Source organism: Octopus sinensis, linkage group LG1 (genome assembly GCF_006345805.1).
Source record: "Octopus sinensis linkage group LG1, ASM634580v1, whole genome shotgun sequence".
NCBI lineage: Eukaryota > Metazoa > Mollusca > Cephalopoda > Octopoda > Octopodidae > Octopus > Octopus sinensis.
Window position 1 is genome coordinate 168,727,117 of NC_042997.1, and position 22,351 is coordinate 168,749,467.

At 35.7% G+C, this 22,351-nt stretch overlaps 1 protein-coding gene across 4 annotated transcripts in view; it reads right to left on the reverse strand.

The window, feature by feature from the left end:
- The window catches only part of LOC115217868 (probable serine/threonine-protein kinase DDB_G0282963), a 136,487-nt gene that overhangs the window by 6,255 nt on the left and 107,881 nt on the right, over nucleotides 1-22,351 (reverse strand). For 3 of the 4 annotated variants that reach the window (XM_029787593.2, XM_029787584.2, XM_029787599.2), the window contains exons 3-6: nucleotides 17,533-17,701; nucleotides 8,155-8,288; nucleotides 4,357-4,531; nucleotides 2,824-2,869 (exon numbers count right to left, since the gene is read on the reverse strand). In XM_029787593.2, the coding sequence (XP_029643453.1) occupies nucleotides 2,824-2,869; nucleotides 4,357-4,531; nucleotides 8,155-8,288; nucleotides 17,533-17,701 (524 nt within the window). The remainder of the gene's footprint in view (nucleotides 1-2,823; nucleotides 2,870-4,356; nucleotides 4,532-8,154; nucleotides 8,289-17,532; nucleotides 17,702-22,351) is intronic. The other variant, XM_036506792.1, reaches the window with a different exon arrangement.

A 22,351-nucleotide genomic window follows, 5' to 3' on the forward strand; every position in this document is an offset into this window, starting at 1 on the left:
TTAAGATTTAGGAATATACCAGCTTCTACATACATCCGAAAAAAGAAAAAAAAAAAGACAAAATAACTGAATTTCAGGAGCTGGACTAATTGACTATAATGCAGAAGATTGGTAGAGAGTCTATGTTAGCCATTCTGTGTCCTTAAACAAGTCTCATTATTCTACTTACTTTGCTTTGTCAAAAATAATCATGTTTAATACCAATCTTAGTCGGGATTGTCTAGTTTTGTAAAGTTTTGTAGTAACATTAATTTGTAAATAATCAAAATCTACCCAACCATAACATTTATAATGGTTTCAAATTTTGGCACAAGGCAAACAATTTAGTAGATAAGTCAATTACACTGACTGCAGTAGCATTTGAACTCAGAATGTAAAGCTGGAAGAAGTGCTGCTAAGTATGTTGTCTGGCATACTAATGGTTCTGCCAGCTCATTGACCAAACTATTATATAGCATTTATAATAACTCTCTTTTTACTCTTTTACTTGTTTCAGTCATTTGCGGTCTCTTTTGCCAAACTGCTAAGTTACAGGGGACGTAAACACACCAGCATCGGTTCTCCAGTGACGTTGGGAGGGGGACAAACACAAACACATATATATACATATACATAATACAATGGGCTTCTTTCAGTTTCCATCTACCAAATCCACTCACAAGGCTTTGGTCAGCCTGAGGCTATAGTAGAAGACACTTGCCCAAGGTGCCATGCAGTGGGACTGAACTCGGAACCATGTGATTGGTAAACAAGCTACTTACCACACAGCCACTCCTGCACCTATGAGAAATAATAGGAATTTTTTTTTTTTAAACACAAAGTAATCCTAAAATTCTTCAATATCACTTTACAACTGCATATTACAATAGTCTTGATTTTTGAGAAAATGTTAAAATCAGTCACTCTAGAAATAACTGTAAAGCTCCAAGACTCTGGCTTACAAATTTGCTGTCTTCTCACTGAACTTCTGCTGCTATTAAAGTAAACACGAATTCCTTGAGCTGGCTGATCTTGTGTCAGTTGTACTTAGGTTTCACTGATCCATTCATCATTCCATTTCTCATAAGGTCCACCTTATTCACTGGTTTCTCCTCTACTCATTATCCACCAGGTCCTTCATTAACCATTTTCCCCCAGCCCTTTCTCCTTAGAATGCTGGTCCTCTTATGCTCTCTCCTAGCTCATGTTTTTCCTGCAGCTATTGGCTTACAATTTTCCAAGTAGGACATCAATTGAGTAGCCCTAACAGCTCTCAGGGAGCCGCCAAAGGTCATCAGTACAGCTCCTTATTCCAGACAAATTCATTAAAAAATAAATCTTAAAACTGAAATTAATTTATTCTTGTGAAAAAGAGATGGTTAAGTAATGGTTTAATGATGAAAGAGAATTCAACATCAATGGAAATTAAAAGATTTCTTTAGATATTCAAATGAATCAATCATTCATTTTAGTAACTAATCAACTACTGGAATCTTTAATGTGAATTTATTTGGAATATCAATAATTTTTACAGAATTTTGTTAACAGTATGTGTCTCTATAGAATTCATTCAAAGATATATCCAATATATAAATTGATGTATGTTTTACAAATTAGATATGCAAATATCTCATAAGCTGTCTTACATAAATATGTAAAATGATATGTTTGCATATCACAGAAAAGTAAAATAAGAACTTGATTTGAATAAATCATGAACTTATGGTAAACACACCAATGCACATCAAATCAAAAGTAATACAAAGTAGAATTGAAAATCCAGCTGCAAAATATTTGTGAATTACCATGGAGATAAATGTAAGAAAGAAAATAAAAAACGAAATTAAAAGAAGACTAGGTTTGGCTAAATTTAATAATGGTTTAAAATTTTGGCACAAGGCCAGCAACTTCAGAGGAGGGGGTTAAGTTGATTATATTGAACCCAGTGCTCAACTAGTACTTATTTTATCAATCCCAGCAGCAACATTTGAACTCAGAATGTAAAAGCATATGAAATGCTGCTAAGCATTTTGCCCAGTGTGCTAACAATTCTTATTTCTTCATTGCCCACAAGGGGCTAAACATAGAGGGGACAAACAAGTACAGACAAAGGGATTAAGTCGATTAGATCGACGCCAGTGCGTAACTGGTACTTAATTTATCGACTCCGAAAGGATGAAAGGCAAAGTCGACCTCGGCAGAAATTGACGTCAGAACGTAAAGACAGACGAAATACCTACTTCTTTATTACCCACAAGGGGCTAAACATAGAGGGGACAAACAAGAACAGACATAGGTATTAAGTCGATTACATCGACCCCAGTGCGTAACTGGTACTTAATTTATCGACCCCGAAAGGATGAAAGGCAAAGTCGACCTCGGCCGAATTTGAACTCACAGCGTAACGGCAGACGAAATACTGCAAAGCATTTCACCCAGCTCGCCGCCTTTACTTACCACACAGCCACTCCTACACCGGTAAGCATTTTGTCCGGCATGCTAACGTTTCTGCCAGCTTGCCACCTTAATACTAACAATTCTGTCAGCTTGCTGCCATAAGTTTAATCCAATACTGACCTCTAACACTGATACAAGGACACAAATTTCTTGGGAAGACATAGTCAATTAAATCACATTACAGTACTAAGCTGGTACTTCATTTTATCACCCACAGAAGGGTGAAAGATAAAGTTAATCATTGCAACATTTGAACTCAGAACATAAGGGTTGAAACTAAATACTGCAAAGCATTGTGTTTAACATACTACTGATTCAGTGAGGCCACTGCCCTTGTTAAATTCAACAAGTATTAAAAAGAAGAGAAGAAAGAAAAGAAATTCTTACCTGTCTTGTGAAGTTTTTCATAAAATCTACACCAAAATATACTGTAGTGAAAAGGTTAAGGAATCCAATACAATTTATAAACAAACATTACAAGAACCATTAAAATAATAGAATGATTTCAATATATTAAATTGAAATAAAAACAAAATGTTGTCATCTTGTAAAACATAAATATATAATCACTTGTTCATTTGTTTTATATCTGTTTTTCCCATGCTGGTATGGGCGAGATGAATATAGTATTCAGACATTGTTTTATAGTCAGATACCATTCTTCATGCTAATCCTTTCTTGCTTTTCAAGTAAGGAATTTTTTACTGTACTTAGCTTCAAAGGTACAAAGCATGTAGGTGATCTATAGACAGGAGAAATACCAACAGAATGTCACATAAATGACCATGTATGCATACATGCGAGTGCCCATGTGCACACATACTCTACAATAAGTTTCTTTCAGATTCTGTCTACCAATTCCACTCGTAAGGCTTTGATTGATCTGAGAAGCTTCAGTAGAAGACACTTGCCCAAGGTTCCACAGTGGGACTGAACCTGAAACCATGTGGTTGGGAAGCCATTTTCTTAACCATACAATCAGGCTTATGCTCCTTGATAAGAAATGTTTTAATGCAATAAAGACCTAAAATTTAATGTTTCTCTCGGGACCCAGTCAAACGTAAAATCTGTCTGTTGTCAAAAATTCCCATCTATCTGGCTCAAAATCTCTCTCTCTCTCTCTCTCAAAGATCTTTTATTTCCTCAACTCCTTTGTACATCTTTTAAACTAGACCAAAACTCTGTAATACTGAATAAGTCAAGATTCTCTTTCGTCAGAAAAATGCAAACAAGAGAAAAGACAGTTTTCCTTGTTTAAATCATAATTTATGGAAAGTAGATAATGGTTTCCAAAGTGGGCAGTATTGCCCTCTGGGGGCAGTGGAAAGTTCCAAAGGGGCTTTGAAGAAAAGTGGGGTGATAATGGGGTAGTGATTCATATAAAAACAACAAAATAATGGGTTCATTAGGTTAAGTTTCATTTGTTAAATACAGTTGCTTTGAATTTGTTTGTAATGGTTAGCTGAGGTGGGGGTGCTAGGAATGTGGCCTGGGTGTCAAGGGGGCAGCAGCCTGAAAATGTTTAGGAACCACTGATTGATAGATATATGCTAACAGGTTTACATCTGATATATCTATAGTGATATTATCATCCAGGTATATTGGAAATTTTTTATATAATAAAACTGTATCATTGACTCTGAAAAGCCAGATTCACAGCTTTTCAGAGTCAATGATACAATTTTATTATATAAAAAATCTCCAATATACCTGGACTATAATAGCACTATAGATATATCAGATGTAAACCTGTTAGCATATATCTGTCAATCAGTTTTACATAGCGGCACAATGCATTAAGTAAACAAAGTATATTTGAGAGAAGACAGATAGGTAAATACAGAACCAGTATGAACATAGAGATTCTTCATATTATCAAATAAAATATAATTTCACAATAGCTAAATATAGAAAGGATATGTCTTAAACTTCCCTTTTCTCTTCATATGAATACTAGGGAACAAAAACCGCATTGCTCGATTGCACTGTACACCCCAATATTGTACACCAGGTTCCTCAATTTTCTGTCCTAATAATTGAAGGACCTCATCACGTGAGATGCCCATGTCAAAGTCACCAGTCCAGAAAACAAGTTCTGTAAAATAAATTACAATATATTAGAAAACAATTTTAAATATGTACTCAGTGTGTGTACATGCATAGGTATGAAGAAGTATTTATATATCTGTAGTCAGCCCAACTTTATATATGAAAATAACAGTGAAACATTTTCTAAAATGCATCATAGAATGTAAAGCTATTACCAGAATATATCATACTGAAGACATCTTTTGAGGGTAATTTAACCTGGCATAATGCGTCCACATTACAGGTTACTGAATATGGATAGAAATGGCAACTTTAAATTGAAATGAAATAACTGAAACCAGGAATCAAACCTACTCACATGTTCAGCAAGCAAAGAGCTTATATTTATGCCAATATACTTACATGTGTGTGTGTGTGCGTGTATGTGTGCATGCATGTGTACATGTGTGTACAGCTCCTCAGCTTACCAGCCCTGGTCAAACCATCCAACCCATGCCAGCATGGACAATGAATGTTAAATGATGATGATATATCTAATATCTAATCTAATCTAATATAATATATAAAACAGAGATGTGTGCGTATTCACTTTTCACGCGATTTCATTTCAGTCCCTACAGTTTTGTGTTTTTCTGTGGTTAACGGTTTCTTTCTGGTTCCTTTGATACTGGCTCTTTGGTTCACTGGGCGACAAATTTCACTTCAACAAGAAGGGCAAGAGAGGTGCAACAACATTTCCAGCATCAGGACGAACATTGTAGTGTCTCTACAAAAGATGCTGCATAACAACAACTTGATCAGAAACTTCAAGACTGCACTTGAAACAATTACACCTAACTCCATGGATTACAAGGTAGTTATCAGATCAGACAAGAAACCATCTGGTTAACATGGAGGGAGGTTTAATGCACCAACAGTAAATGAAATAGCTGTGTTTCTGGTTGGGCAAGAACATGACAAGAACGTGACATTGTACTCCATCTCAGAGACAGCACACTGGCAGACACAGTCCAACTACAAATGGAAGCTCCCAAAAATACCACACTCACAGCATTCTTCAAGCTCTGTGAAGATGATGAATTTGCTACAAGACTGCTATACAATGAAGTTCCACAATTCTATACCTGGTACCAAAACAAATGGAAAAGACGTGCACTTGGAGCACCCACACATCATCCATGAATCAAGAAATCAGACACACTCGGCAGAGTCTATGTTGTCCATCCCAGCTACTCAGAGTGCTACTATTTAAGGCTTCTATTACACCATGTCAAGGGACCCACATCATTTACAGCCTTACGTATAGTTGATAACACAGTATGTCAAACATATTGCCAGGATTGCCATCTCAGAGGTCTTCTGGAAGATGATGCACTCTCACAGAGGCACAAATGTGCAAGTCTTCTATGCAACTGAGAAATCTCTTCTCCATCATGTGCAACTTGATGGGTGAGACTGTCTTCATTCCAAGGATACCTCTCATCTCAAATTATCTCCCCTTTCAGTTCAAGAGACTGCAGTTTCCTGTCAAACTTAGCTTTGCAATGTCTATCAACAAAGCACAAGGTCAATCTCTGAAGGTGGTGGGACTTAACCTCCTTCAACCTTGTTTCTCACATAGTCAGCTGTATGTATGTTGGATGTTCTAGTGTTGGAGATGAAAAGAACCTCTGAATTCTCAGTGATAAACATGGCACGACAGAAAACACAGTATATGAAGAAGCACTTACATGAATAGAAGGTCCATGTCATATACAGAAGTGTAAAACCATTGAGTGTTAAAGTATTACTATTACACTTTCACTTTTCGCCTGACATGCGTGAATGTATATCTGTGTGTATAGAAGTGAAACAATAACGTGATATATTTGCTCTGTGTGTGTGTGTGTGTGTCTGTGCATGCATATGTGTGTGTACTCTATGCACAGCCTTTTATTGTTTATAATCTGTACCTCTTTTTTAGACAAACGTGTATTTACTTTATATACATATATGAGTTGAAAACTTTCTTTTCACATTTCACTTAATGTCTAAGTTCCATGTTGGCATGGGTTGCAGAGTTGTGTAGAAAGCTGGTATCTCAGCTACTAGCAGTTGAGACCTGCGTAAACCAGAGGGCATTTTAAAATTTCATTATTTTCTTTAACCCAAGCAACACCAGGTATTTATATATATATCATCATCATCCTCATCATCATTTAGCATCCGCTTTCCATGCTAGCATGGGTTGGACGGTTCAACTGGGGTCTGGGAAGCCAGAATATATATTCCATCAAAAGTTATGTATTTGCTTCAGAATAATTCTAGTTTATGGAAGCATGAATACATTAATTATATATAAGAAAGAAAGAAGGGTATATTTTAAGGGATAAAAGATTTATAAGGACCTATGATGATTATGATGATGAGGGTGCTGATGATAACGAGGGTGCTGAGGATAATGGGTGATGGTCACAGTGATTTATCACTAGACATATCTTTATGAAAATCAACAGGGAAAAATATACTTTCATTAAAGTTTGTTTCAATTGGGCAGAAAACAAAAAGCTAGAATGAAGACTGAGTAATTGAAAAATCTTTCATTTCTTTCATAATTCTGGTTTGGAATCTTATTGGTTAAATTAGCTTTTCATTTTTCAAGGTTCAATGATAAATGTCTAAAGAAGAGAGAGAGTAAAAGCCAATTAGCACAATCTTATCTCTAGTCATAAGAACTGAGTTGTGTCTGAAAGCAAAACTTTGTTATTCTTCATATTTCAATTAAACTGCACCAATTAAATAGAGTTTAATTACATTCAATCTACCCTATCATTCTAACCAAATCCTTTTTCAGAATTACTGAAGTCATTATTATTGTTTTCTCTCTTTAAACTATCTACAAAACTAACACAGGCAACAAAATACCTCTTTCCTTAATTAAGGTGATTAAGGAAGAATTATTAGCACCCTATATTTAGTACATTCATTCTATTTTATGCACCCTAGTATTTTAAGCTAATGCTGTTTCAAGTGTGTACATCAATTTAATTGTAGCCTGGTTAGCTTCTGCACAAATCAGCAAATGTTTTGTTTACTACTTTCTATATTGAAGCAAGCATTTTGTGCTTGGCTCAGAGTGTCCAGAGTATTCATCACTGAGGAGACCAAACCAGGTTGAAACATTGTGTCTGATGATCCACTGGCATCCTGAGAAAAGCCCCATGTTTTTTTTAACAAACAAGTCACTTTGAAAAATTTCTCTGAAACAAATTATTACAGTTACTGTCATTTCCATCTGAGTGTACATATAAGCGTATATATCACTGCATCACTTTATCAACCTGATTATTGGATGTTGTTATATACAAATGTTTCCTCACATTGTTAGATATCATGATAGCTACACAGACAGATGTATATATTCATATAAATGTATGTAGACGCACACTCCAATATTTTAATTTACTGTGGTTTCGAGTGTGTATATTTGATACAGCACGGTATTAATGCTAGGACACAAATCAGTAAGTTTTTTAATTCATAAGTCTGATGTGGCTTTTATTTTGTCAAAATTTTTTTTTTAAGAAAGGAGAAAATGAAAATAAAAATGTAAGAAAATGAGAAATGTATATATATATATATATATATATATATATATATATATATATATATATATATATCAAATAGTACCTGGAAGAAACTGTAGGATCTTCTCCAGATCTTGAGAAAGATCTCTCAGTGGCTGATAAGTCACATTCTCAGAGTCGCTTAGTTCTTCTTGTTCTTGCAATTGCTCTATAAGAGCCACACCAAAATAGTACGTTGTCAGCACATTAAGGAGAATTAGATCAATAATTATTGAGAAAAAAAGTACAACGGAAAAAAATACAATGGTAAAAAGGAATCAAGAAAGAAGGTTTTGATATAAATATCAATAATGTCCCTGATCCCTCAGTGATTTTCTTTTTTAGATCTTGTAACTTATCTCTTCCTGCAATGCTTCTTTAGATAATAGCACTTAACAAAATCAATCATCTATATGTAAAACTATGATCATGTTTTGAATATAAATTAGTCCAAAGAACGTACTACAAATAGAAATTTCTGGAACACTGAGCCTGAACCATAAACTTCATTATGGCATGCAGCAGTAGTAGTAATAATGGTGAGGATCATTTATAAAATTAGGTCAACTAACCAAGTTGTAGCTGTGACCATTATTGTAGGAAACTATGGTATTTATACATCATTTATGCATCAGTAATGTTAAAGATAACATCAAGGGACAGTTAATAAGTGTCAGATTAAATACCAAGCTTAAAAATTTAATTCATGGAATCATTAGAGGAATAAATGACACAAAAATGTAGACAAATACATCTATTTTCTTTGCAACTAACACAGAAGCATACATGTAATTCAGTCAGTATAGGTCCAAGTATGGCTACATGGTAAGAAGTTTGCTTCCCAACCACATGGTTCTGGGTTGAGTCCCACTGCATGGTACCTTGGGCAAGTGTCTTCTACTATAGCTTTGAGCCAACCAAAGCCTTGTGAGTGGATTTGGTAAATGGAAACTGAAAGAAGCCCTTCATATATAATATATATATATATATATATATGACACGTAAAAAGCACCGTCCGAGCGTGGCAGATGCCAGCGCCGCATGGCTGGCGTCTGTATTGGTGACACGTAAAAGCACCAACCGATCATGGCCATTTGCCAGCCCGCTCTGGCCCCTGTGCCGGAGGCACATAAAAAGCACCCACTACACTCACGGAGTGGTTGGCGTTAGGAAGGGTATCCAGCTGTAGAAACACTGCCAAATCAGACTAGAGCCTGGTGCAGCCTCCATATATGTACACACACATATATATATATATAATATATATATATATATATATATATATATTATATATATATATATATACATATATATATGTGGAGGCACAATGGCCCAGTGGTTAGGGCAGCAGACACAGACACAGACACACACAATCAGAGTCTGCCATAAGTTGTCATAATACTAACAAAAACTGAAGCAGAATAATTCCATGCAATAAAGCGGCAAGCTGGCAGAATCGTTAGCACACCAGGTAAAATGCTTAGTGCTATTTTGTCTGCCATTACGTTCTGAGTTCAAATTCTGCAGAAGTTGACTCTGCCTTTCATCCTTTCGGGTCAATAAATTAAGTACCAGTTACGCACTGGCATTGATGTAATCGACTTAATCCCTTTGTCAGTCCTTGTTTGTCCCCTCTATGTTTAGCCTCTTGTGGGCAGTAAAGAAATAAGAATAACTCCATGCAAATACTATATTTTCACATAAAATAATATGAAGTTTGGCATATTCTATGTTTGAATTGTACTCCTGCTACAGCCAAATGTTTTCCTTGGATACCAATTTGTAAGTTTTGATACTTAAATTAGCTGTCAAGTTAGCAAATTCATTAGTTATTGTGACATACAATTACTGGAAGCTGGTGACATTACACTGGTAGACTACATTCTTGAGATATTTTCATAAGAAAATCAGGAATGCTTGAGTGAGGAAGAGATTTGCAAGATGTTTCTTGGCATCTCATTCAGCAGTCAGTTAAAGCATGTTTAACGATGTTCTTGTTATGTTGATAAAATGAGGCATGCTGAGGTTTCCTGTTGGAAAGTACATTAGTCACAGACAAGTAATGTAAAAATTACAGGCCAGAAGTTATGTTAACATCTGGTTATAACTTCAAAAAAAAAAAAAAAAAGAGATGTCCAATTACAAATAGAATTGGTAGTTCCAGTCCAAACATACACTCTAGAGCTAGCCACAGGTTTCATGTGTGCATATTCATATATGCATGTGTGTGTGTCTATATATATATTTATGCAGGAGTGGCTGTGCAGTAAGAAACTTGCTTTCCAACCACATGGTTCCGGGTTCAGTCCCACTGTGTGGCACCCTGGGCAAGTGTCTTCTACTATAGCTTCAGATTGACCACAGTCTTGTGAGTGGATTAGGTAGATGGAAACTGAAAGAAGCCCGTCGTGTGTATATAATTATATATATATATATTGACCATTCATTTTTATACTTTTTGAGATCTAGTTATATGTTTTTTAAAAATATATATTTGTTATTTATGTTTTTGTTGCATAATAGTGGTTTTTATCTCTAATTTATATTTTATATATATATATATATATATGTATGTATGCATTTGTGTATCTGTGTTTGTCCCCCTACTATCGCTTGACAATCACTGTTGGTGTGTTTACATACCGATAACAGAGTGGTTTGGCAAAAGAGACCGATAAAATAAGTACTAGGCTTGCAAAGAATAAGTCCAGGGGTTGATTTGCTCGACTAAAGGCAGTGCTCCAGCATAACCACCGCAGTCAAGTGACAGAAACAAGTAAAAGAATACATGTATATATATATATATATATATATATACACATACATACATACATAAAGATCATTATGTATGCATATATGTATGTGTGTGTGTCTGTATGTGTATGTATTTATATGCATATATGTTTACACATACACATGGAGACATGTGGGCTTATGGTCAAGGTATTGGACTCATGATCATAAGATTGCAGATTCAATTCCTGGACTGGATGATGGGTTGTGTTCTTCAGCAAAACACTTCATTTCATGTTGCTCTAATCCACTCAGTTGGCAAGAATCAGTAATCTGGCAACAGACTGGCATCCCATTCAGTTGGTAAATATATATATATGTCATAGAAACTGGGAAACCAGCCTAAGTCTGTAGGGCTCAAAAAGGCTGCTTGATCCTATTATCCTTCACACACACATCTGCATATCATAATAAATGTATCCATACCATTAGAAGGCATGATGCTGTGGAACTGTCTGAGATAAAAATTTCTTCTCTCTTTTACTCGCTTTTACTTGTTTCAGTCATTTGACTGTGGTCATGCTGGAGCACTGCCTTTAGTCGAACAAATTGACCCCAGGACTTATTCTTTGTAAGCCTAGTACTTATTCTATCAGTCTCTTTTGCTGAACCGCTAAGTTACTAGGACGTAAACACACCACCGTTGGTTGTCAAGCGATGTTGGGGGACAAACACAGACACACAAACATATACACACACACACATATATATATACATATATACGATAGGCTTCTTTCAGTTTTTGTCTATCAAATTGACTCACAAGGCTTTGATTGGCCTGAGGCTATAGTAGAAGACACTTGTCCAAGGTGCCACGCAGTGGGAATGAACCCGGAACCATGTGGTTGGTAAGCAAGCTATTCACAACATAGCCACAAGCACAATATATACTAGAGCAAGACAAACACAATCACTGCAGTGACTCACAGATGCAACACATGCATTTCACCTTTCTTGGGGCTTGTCAATGGCATGCACAAAATTGTCACCAGCTTAAACAAAATTCATGTTAAGATATATAGAAAGCAGTAAATAAAATATACACTGAATTATATTCCACCACTTCATTCCTTCTAGTGCTGTGTATACATTTAGTATGATACCCAAATGGCAATTTTAATTTAATGCTGGTTCAATTGTGTATACTAAGATTTTCTACAGCATAACATGTTTCCAGAATTCCGGTGAATTTTATTCACTGTTTTTGTTTCTCATATATGTCAAGGCATGAATTTCAATTAAGCAGGTGATGATTGAGTGCAAGACATTAACAAGCAATGCATCTGTCATTCTCAGAAGTCACTGCAGCAATAATGCTTGTCTCACTCTGATATACATTGTGTTATTAACAAGACAAATCTATGAAGAGACGTACATCTTAGACAATTCCATAGCATCATGTATTCTAACAGTGGATATACATTACGTATGATACACAGATGGTGATTTTCACTTAATGTTGTTTTAATCATTTATGTCAAGTTGATACACACACACACACACACACACCAGTGTTATGTCATCAGTATTTACATGTCGGAATAACAATAACTGATGAATTTGCTGACTTCACAACTAATTTAAATGTCAAAACTTAAAATTTGATATCCAAGAAAAAACTTTTAACTGTAGCAGGAGTACAATTCAAACATAGGATATACCAAATTTTCATGTTTTTATTTAATAAGAAAATATAGCTTTTGTATAGAAGTCTCCAACTTCAGTTTATATATATATAAACTGAAGTAGGAGCCCCGACTAGCTCCTGTGCTGGTCGCACATAAAAAGCACAATCTGAGCGTGGCTGATGCCAGTACCACCTGACTGCTTCCCATGCAGGTACCACATAAAAAGCACCCACTATACTATCGGGGTGGTTGGCATTAGGAAGGGCATCCAGCTGTAGAAACATTGCCAGATCAGACTGGAACCTGGTGAGACCTCCTGGCTTGCCAGTCCCTAGTCAAGCCGCTCAACCCATGACAGCATGGAAAACAGATGTTAAATGATGATGATGATGGTGAATGTCATGATAAAAATATAAACTAATTATTCTGTTTTGTTCTGCCCTCATATGTGTGTGCATGCGTGTGTATGTAAGTTTGTGTCTTTATACTTTCTGATAATTGCTCAGCTACAGGTAGTGATACTGCTGTCATTTTGCCTGTCAGCAAATAATGCACTTGTGCCTTCAATGATATGAAATTAGACATCCTTTACTTGATAATTAGGGAAGGGTTAACGACAGGAAGTCGGACATCTGGCAGTAAGACAATACTTCAACAATCTATCTGGAAAATAGATTTAAAAGCAAACTAATGAATACACACACACACATGCCCTGCTGGATGGGTAATGTCAGTGTACATGCACAACATGTAAATGATTTAAGAAGAAAACTGCGTATAAGAGGCATCAGATGTTGTGTGTAAGAGAGAAGACTGCACTGGTTTGGTCAGGTGATGCCTATGGATGAGGACAGCTGCATTAAGCAGAAGTGCCAAGCTCTAATTGTGGAGGGTACTTGTGGAAGGAGTAGACATTGGAAAATGTAGGATGAAATGGCAAGAAAGGATCTTTGGGTGCTGGGCCTTACTAAGGAAATGGCCAGGAACCAGATGTGGTGATTTGCTGTACTTGATAAGACATATCAAGCTAAGTAAAATTGCTGTCTTCCACACATACAAGCTTCTCCTTTCAGGTGCCGGTGCCACTTAAAATGCAACTGTGTTGGTGCTGTGTTAACAGATTTCTGCCGGTACTGCATAAACACACCTGTTCCAGTGGCATGTAAAAAGCACCTGGCACACTCTGTTAAGTGGTTGGCATTAGGAAGGGCATACAGCCATAGAAACCATGTCACAACAGACAGTTGGAGTTTGGACAGCTTCTTGCTAGCCAGCTCCATGTCAAACCATCCAACCCATGTCAGCATGGAGTGAAGACATTAAAAGATGATGATGATCATAATATATATATACAGGCGCAGGTGTGGCTGTGGTAAGTAGCTTGCTTACCAACCACATGGTTCAGTCCCATTGCATGGCACCTTGGGCAAGTGTCTTCTACTATAGCCTCAGGCCAACCAAAGCCTTGTGAGTGGATTTGGTAGATGGAAACTGAAAGAAGCCCGTTGTATATATATATGTGTGTATATATATATATATAGAGAGATATGTATGTATGTGTGTGTACATGTTTGTGTGTCTGTGATTGTCCCCCCAACATCGCTTGACAACCGATGCTGGTGTGTATACATCCCCGTCACTTAGCAGTTCGGCAGGAGAGACCGATAGAATAAGTACTAAGCTTACAAAGAATAAGTCCTGGGGTCGATTTGCTCAACTAAAGGCAGTGCTCCAACGTGGCCGCAGTCAAATGACTGAAACAAATAAAAGAATATATATATATATATATATCCTCATCATCATTTAGCATTAACTTTTCCATGCTGGTAGGGGTCAGACAGAATTTGTAAAGGCAAATTTTCTACATCTGGATGCCCTTCCTGTCAGCAACCCTCACCTACTTCCATATATGGTAATATTTCTCCATGACCAGACATGTTTACACAGAAGAATTACATAATTGTTTCTGTGCAATGATAAATCTACATTTAAAAGTTCTAGAAAATATGAAATTCACCACTGAATACTAAATACAACAAACACAAAGGCAAAGGATGTGGACATAGGTACAAACACAACTTTCACCACCCTCACCACCAGTAGCAGATAAACCACCATAAAAACTACTACCTTCACTCTGACCACCACCATTACTGCTATAAGAATTACAGAAGCCACATGAGGGAGTGCTGAAAAGTTCTTGGCTTTGGGTAAAAGAAAATACAAGAGTATCAGTTAATTATGATTTTTACTCAACATATTCCCCTCTTAGATTCACACATTTATTGCAGTGGTTCTTCAGTTTTTCTAAGCCATGTAAAAGAATTCGCAAGGTTGGGCCTCTGACCAGGCCTTTTGTGATACCTTTAAGGCCAGGAACTTTTCAACACCACCTCATATCATCATCATCATCATCATCATCGTTTAACATCTGCTCTCCATGCTAGCATGGGTTGGACGATTTTGACTGAGGGTTGACGAACCAGATGGCCGCACCAGGCTCCAATCTTGATCTGGCAGAGTTTCTGCAGCTGGATGCCAGAAAGAGGAAGGAATTGAGGCTATTGAAAGAACATCACCAGCTAAATTACCCCACCCCCAAGAAAAAGTTCTAAGATAAAAATTGATAAGGTAACTAGCAATTTCAACAACCTGTAGCTACTATATACAAAACATGTTTGCGCAGACAAAGAGTGACTAGGATGGACTAACATTAGACACACCCAAAACCCTGTCAAAGCTATAATATATGGGAGCCTATTCCTGTCCATAAATCACATTGAAGTAATAAAGTTTCAACCTACAAGTATACATATGAAATGCAATACAGTGCAATGTATCAAAAATAAAAGTAGAATCCCTGAACAACAGGTGGTAATATATACGCCTGAAGTGGACACAATGCAAACAGCTTTCTGATACCATGAAACAATGAACAGATTTCAGCAACAGAGTAACAAAAGAATTTCTTAAACTGCATTTAGAAGGTGGTGGAACAGGTGCCCTAGATACAACAGACACAAAGCCATGTACTTCAGCACACAAGGTTACTTCAACTGTTAAACCCAGGATGTTGACTCAATACACAATTTCCTTATATTAAATGAGCTATACTTTTTAAATATCTGAGGGGTTTTTCCATGACTAACTAGAGTAAATTACCTCCTGTCTATGTCTCTACCTGAAAGATCTTGTCACATGCAAGGAGGTGATATGCAGAGAACATATAGAAACAGATCAGCTAACAAACACATCAGATGTAGAACTATACATATTAAAATATGTCTGCTTTTGTTTTGATAAGAAAGTAAGAAACTACATGGAGCTGCTATGTATTTGCATGAAGATGTAATACCAAAAGCGGTGTTGCCACACCCAAACGCTGTTTGTGACACAAAGAAAAATTTAACATGGTTATGCAAAAAAACATAACACTCAACACATTGCCCACAAGATACCTTAAACAACAACACAAAATTTGAGAAAAGTTTTAGACAGGAGCAGCAATAACCAGTTTGAATCAACATGCCAATGAATTCATATTGAGTGGCTTTAATATTTCAAACCTCAAGTAGACAAAAGGCTATATTCTATTGAGAAAACAACAGCATGATTGCAGGTCAGCTGTTTCTGCTTAACCTCATGGGCATGATGTCCAAATATGTTACTATATAAGAGATCCCTGATGGTCAATTAATGCAAAAATGATCCACAATATTTTGTTGTAGTTTGGGAGGGTCATTATGCCAATAATAAATACATGCACTGGTTCTGTTTCACTTCTGTGTTATTTGTCAATTGGTTAATTATATTACCATTTAACTAGATGATTTTTTGATTAATCATTTAGGGTTGTCAAAGTCCTTTTGCTACCATTCACAATCTGATCAATGACATTCCCTCTTTACTCATGTCTGCTTCACCTGAAGTACAGAGAGCAAACCATTGCTGAGGTTGCAAATGGTAACCTAACTGATTTACTGATTAGCTGAATGATCATAAAACAACTTATTAATAAATTGGTTAAATAGTTAATCAATTGTCAAATAAAAAATAAAGAAGTGAAATATAACTAGTGCATGTATTTCCTATTAGCATAATGACCCTCCCAAGATACAGCAAAATATGCTTCAACCCACAATTTCACATCAAGATTCTTGCAAACCAAACACAAAAATGAAAATGATCCTCAATATGACTTGCATAATATTTATTCTCTGACTATATTGTAGTCAAATTAATATAGGCGTAGGAGTAGCTGTGTGGTAAGCAGCTTACTTACGAACCACATGGTTCCAGGTTCAGTCCCACTGCATGGCACCTTGGGCAAGTGTCGTCTACTATAGCCTCGGGCCAACCAAAGCCTTGTGAGTGGATTTGGTAGACGGAAACTGAAAGAAGCCCATCGTATATATATATATATATATGTTTGTGTGTGTTTGTGTGTGTGTGTGTGTGTCTGTGTTTGTCCCCCCCCCCCAACATCGCTTGACAACCGATGCTGATGTGTTTACGTCCCTGTAACTTAGCAATTTGGCAAGAGAGACCGATAGAATAAGTAGTACTAGGCTTACAAAGAATAAGTCCTGGGGTCGATTTGCTCAACTAAAAGCGGTCCTCCAGCATGGCCACAGTCAAATGATTGAAATAAGTAAAAGAGTAAAGAGTAATGTTTGTCCAAAGAAACTTTTGGCTCAGTACCTAACAAAAATGCACTCCAATCATTTCTAACAAATATCCACAAGGCTTAATGAAAACCAATTCAATAGAATCTTGATTCATGTATGTGACTCTAAATTCTACACACTTAAGAATGTTTCAAATACCTTTATAATTTGTATTAGGGAATAAAAAAAAACACAAAGATGCATTTAAAATTACAATAATACAAATATGTACAAGAGCAACTGTACACACACATATATGCATATATTAATATTCATAAGCTAATAAACAATAGGTATTTATATAAATCTTAAAATACTTCTTTTTTTTTTTTCAATGTGGAACAAAAAGGATATTTCTTGAACTTCCCTTTCCTCTGAGCCATACTGCTCGGAAACTCTTCTCTCACAGCCTTGTTACATGCTGGTCCCCAATGAACCATTTCTGGAATGTTCAGCAGCATACTAATTTTCTGAAGAAGTAGGTCACGTGATACATAACCTTTAGCACAGCCAACTAATAACTCTGAAAATAATGAAGTGAAATTAATTTAAAAAACAAAAAAAAAACTTGATAAATAGCAAAAAAAATAATGCTCTTTTCTGATTGAAATTTTAAATATTTTAATCAATAAATTAGTGCTAACATGCTATCTTAAAAAGAGAGGGTTGGCAATAATAAAGTATTCCTTCTCCCTAAGCATGTAAACTAGCTTTGAAAGATCAATTCATCATTTCTCGGAATTATCTTCCTTTACTTTGTATGTTACTTATAATAGCTGCCAGGATTTTTTCTGTCTCTCAAAGGGAAATTTCAATTATTTAGGACATTTTTTGTTTACCATTTAACTTCTATTCACAGAGATTATTTAAACATATGCCTGATGGGTTAAATAGTAAAATAATCAAATGAGGGCACAAGAGGGTGAATTACAGAGAAGGTGCTGAGAATCATTGAAAGAAAGGATTCCTAATTATTTGGAAGCATTTACAGTTGTTTTGTAACCCCAGGCCAGCTGTGATTCAGTAAGGTTATTATAAAAGTATTCCAGCCATGACGATCTAAAATGTGAAGCAGTGGAGAGAGAATAAACACAAAGAGACACAGATATAACCACAAATATACATGCAAACAAGGGGTGGAGGCACATGGCTTAAAAGTTAGGATGTTGGACTCATGATCGGAAGATTGTGGTTTCAGTTCTTGGAGTGGGCAATGCATTGAATTCTTAAGCAAAACACTTCATTTCACATTGCTCCTGACCACTCAGCTGGTAAAAATGAATAATCCTGTGATATGGACTAGCATCTAATACAGGGAAGAATATATATATATATATATATATATATATATATCATGGCTTGGCTTCATGAACAAATATCAGGAAGGCTGTCCACGTCGTGTGCATGCACACTCATGTCTGACAAGTCCTCTTGTGTCTCTTGTCTTTAAACGCGTCTCTTCTTTGTTCCTCAGACTCGCTGACTGCGTTGAAGATCGTGTGGAGCCAAAAAGCACCCACTACACTCACGGAGTGGTTGGGGTTAGGAAGGGCATCCAGCAGTAGAAACACTGCCAGATCAGACTAGAGCCTTACAGCCTCCTAGCTTCCCAGACCCCGGTCGAACCGCCCAACCCATGCTAGCATGGAAAGCGGACGTTAAACGATGATGATAATCATCATCATGTTACAGTATTCAATTTGGTGAATAAAATATAATTTTTTTAAAAACTATTATTAATACAAATTTAGTCAGAAACTGTTTTTGTATTAGAGTAAACGGAAACACACACATTCATGGGCAGTGGGCCATGGTTATCCGGAATGTGGTGCTGGTACCACCAACAGCCAGCAGTAACCAGAAATATGTAAGACAGCAAAACAATGTAAGATGGTATACATATGTATGTGTATGCAAGTATGTGTGCATATAGTTGCGTGTGTCTGCATGTGAGAGTCTGTTCTTTTATATATATGTGTGTTATCATTTGACGACACACCTACCACTTTAGCCAAAGTAGCAGAGGAATTTGAGTATGTTTTTAACTTCATAGTTGAGTGCGCAATTGTAGGAGTACATCCAAAGATGCCCCACAGAGTAAATTATATACCCCAGTTCATATGTTAATGTCAACATTTACACAAGTTTCCACCAATTAACAATCATATATGTTCTATGTAATAAGAATAAATAAACATCAGATTGAGTGCATACATATCTGTGTATGTGTGTATGTATGTGTGTGTGTGTGTTTGTGTGTGTGTGTGTGTGTGTGTGTATTTACTGAGACCATAAATACTAGGTTGGTATCTAGTACAAGATAACTCACCTCATGGGTAGATAGTCACTATTTTGTTCTGGCTGGCAAATTATCTAGGAGATGGAAAATTCTTACAAGAACACAACTATATACATACATACATATATATATATATATATATATATATATATATACACACACACACACACATACATATATATAAATATGTATAGGAATGTATATGTGTATATATGTATGTATGTATATATATTGTATATATATGCATATATATATACACATGTACACATGCACACATACACACACGTACACATGCTGTTACTAGCTATATGGTTTATTTCATGGTAGTTATGAAGTTTGATTCCGATACATAACACTACAATTTCTATATATAATAGCTATTAATAATACTATTCATACATTGGTTAGTGTGGAGTTCCTCATTGAAAGCCACTGCAATGAGGACTCCTTGCTTGTTAGATTAAGGATTTAAATTTAGGTGGCAGAAGTTCTAGGGGTTGCTTTGGTGCAGTTATCAGAATTTATGGCAGATATTCAATTCTTGTAGTTGATCATATAAACCTTTTCCATCTGATATATATACATATATACACACACACATATATACATATATATACATATATTTATTTTATAGAAGGAGCTTCTACAGGACTAGAACTGTTTCATTCAAAAGAAATCATCAGTAAGCTCTGATGATTTCTTTTGAATGAAACAGTTCTAGTCCTGTAGAAGCTCCTTCTATAAAATAAATTAATTTACTCTGCTATGTATTGAGTACCTTATTTACTGTGGTTAACCCCGACTCAACCCGGGACCTACATATATATACATATATATATATATACATATATATATATTTACATATATATATGCATATATATATACATATATACATACATACATACATACATACATACATACATACATACATACATACATACATACATACATAGTGAGAGTGAGCGGGGGAAAAAAGAGAAAGAGAGTGTAACTTTTATGTACAAATAGATGTATGATTGCTACAGTTATGTTTAGATTATCATCATCCAGTCTGCTTCTATTATAGCAGTTAAGCAACTGCTATACAGAGCAAACATAGGTGAAATTACAATAAACACAAATTCATATTATTTGTTCCTATGCTCCAGCATGGCCACAGTCAAATGACTGAAACAAGTAAAAGAAAAAAAATATGTTTCACCATTGTAGTTATTTGTGCAATTGGTTGCTTAATATCAATGGATGACCAGGGAATACTTTATGGCATTATGTTATAGAGAGCTAATGTCTGGAGTTGGATAGCTTTCTGGATATTTTATAAGTATTTGTGAGGGAAGTAGAGAAAGAGCTAAGAGCTTAAAAAAAAAGATAAAGAAGGATGAAGAGACAAGAGAAAGGGAGAGAGCATAAACAAAATAGAGAATAAAGAGAGGTAATATTTATCCATACTTAAATGTGGATGTTCTGTTAGAACAAACAATACTGTGGTAAATACATGAGAGAAACTCTCATATTGGCTTTAGGTGCAAAATGTATTCTTGTTTACATTGCTAGCAGGGAGATAAATCTCCTCTACCTCCAGCACTGAGACCACCAGTCTTGACAATGATGGACACTCAACTGCTAGAGATAGCAGTAACTCATCTGCCTGCCAGTAATATATAGAAAAACAGTGCCAGAACAGGAGCTGGTGTTGCAATTAGCCAGCAAGCTTGTTAAAAATATATAAGTGGCGTGTTAGGATCTGTTCAATTTGGCTCACGGATTTTTTTAAATAAATTTTTTTGAAACTCTGTATACTGGTGGAATTTCTCACACAGAACACAGTTTACTCTGAACAATTTTAACAAAATTTTGTATTTTAAAAATTATTTTGTGTTGTCGTATTAGTGTAATTTTAGCCAATCAACAAAGTGTATCCAGTTGAAAAAAGCTACTGCTGTTTATGATAGTAATTGATGAGGAACAATTTCCGGGCCATCTCTACTAAATGTCACCACTCTGTTCTATTTTATTTTTTGTTTACTGCCTGTGTTGCATATTACACACTTTTTTCTTTGGTTCTCACACTGGAGTAACCAGTAAGCATATAGAGCTACGGGTCCACAACTAGCTTTTTGTTGTTGATATGTATGTAGTTTCAAAATGCCTTATTTTACAACTATAAGATGTATTGTTATTGTTATGATTTTATCTTACTATAATTAACAACAAACACATTTCATCAATATAAAAGTCTTTATTAGATTAAAAATAACATTATCAAAACATGAGGGTAAAACAAAACAAATATGCTTTGTTTTCTTCAAGGCACACCAGTAGAGAGGGAAAGAGTAAGGAATGCAGGGTGCTGACTAGAAAGGAAGAAAGTATAAAGGTTGCATCATCTTCACTCGACATACAAATAGAACAGAGTTGACCCGGAAGTTGTTCCTCTTTGATTACTATCACAAACAGCAGTAGCTTTCTTCAACTGAATACACATTATTGGTTGGCTAAAATTACCCAAATATAACAACTTTAACATGAAATAACTTCTAAAATAAGAAATTTCATCAAAAATGTTCAAAGTAAACCGTGTTCTGGGTAAGAAATTCTACCAGTATACAAAGTTTCAAACTGCTTAGTTAAAAAAAATTAATAAAAAAATCTGTCAAATTGAACAGATAAGAAAGATTGTTGAAATTTACAGAAAAACAAAAGACAAAGATAGGTGTATAAACAATAACCAGATGTATTAGTTTAATGCTTGGGAAGGTGACAAAGTCTTTTACGTTTTGAGCCTATGCTCTTAAATTGAAAGGAAGACGAGGAAATAAACAGGAAGAATAAAAAAATCTTTTGGAGCTAGCGGCCAATCATGGCAGCTGGCTG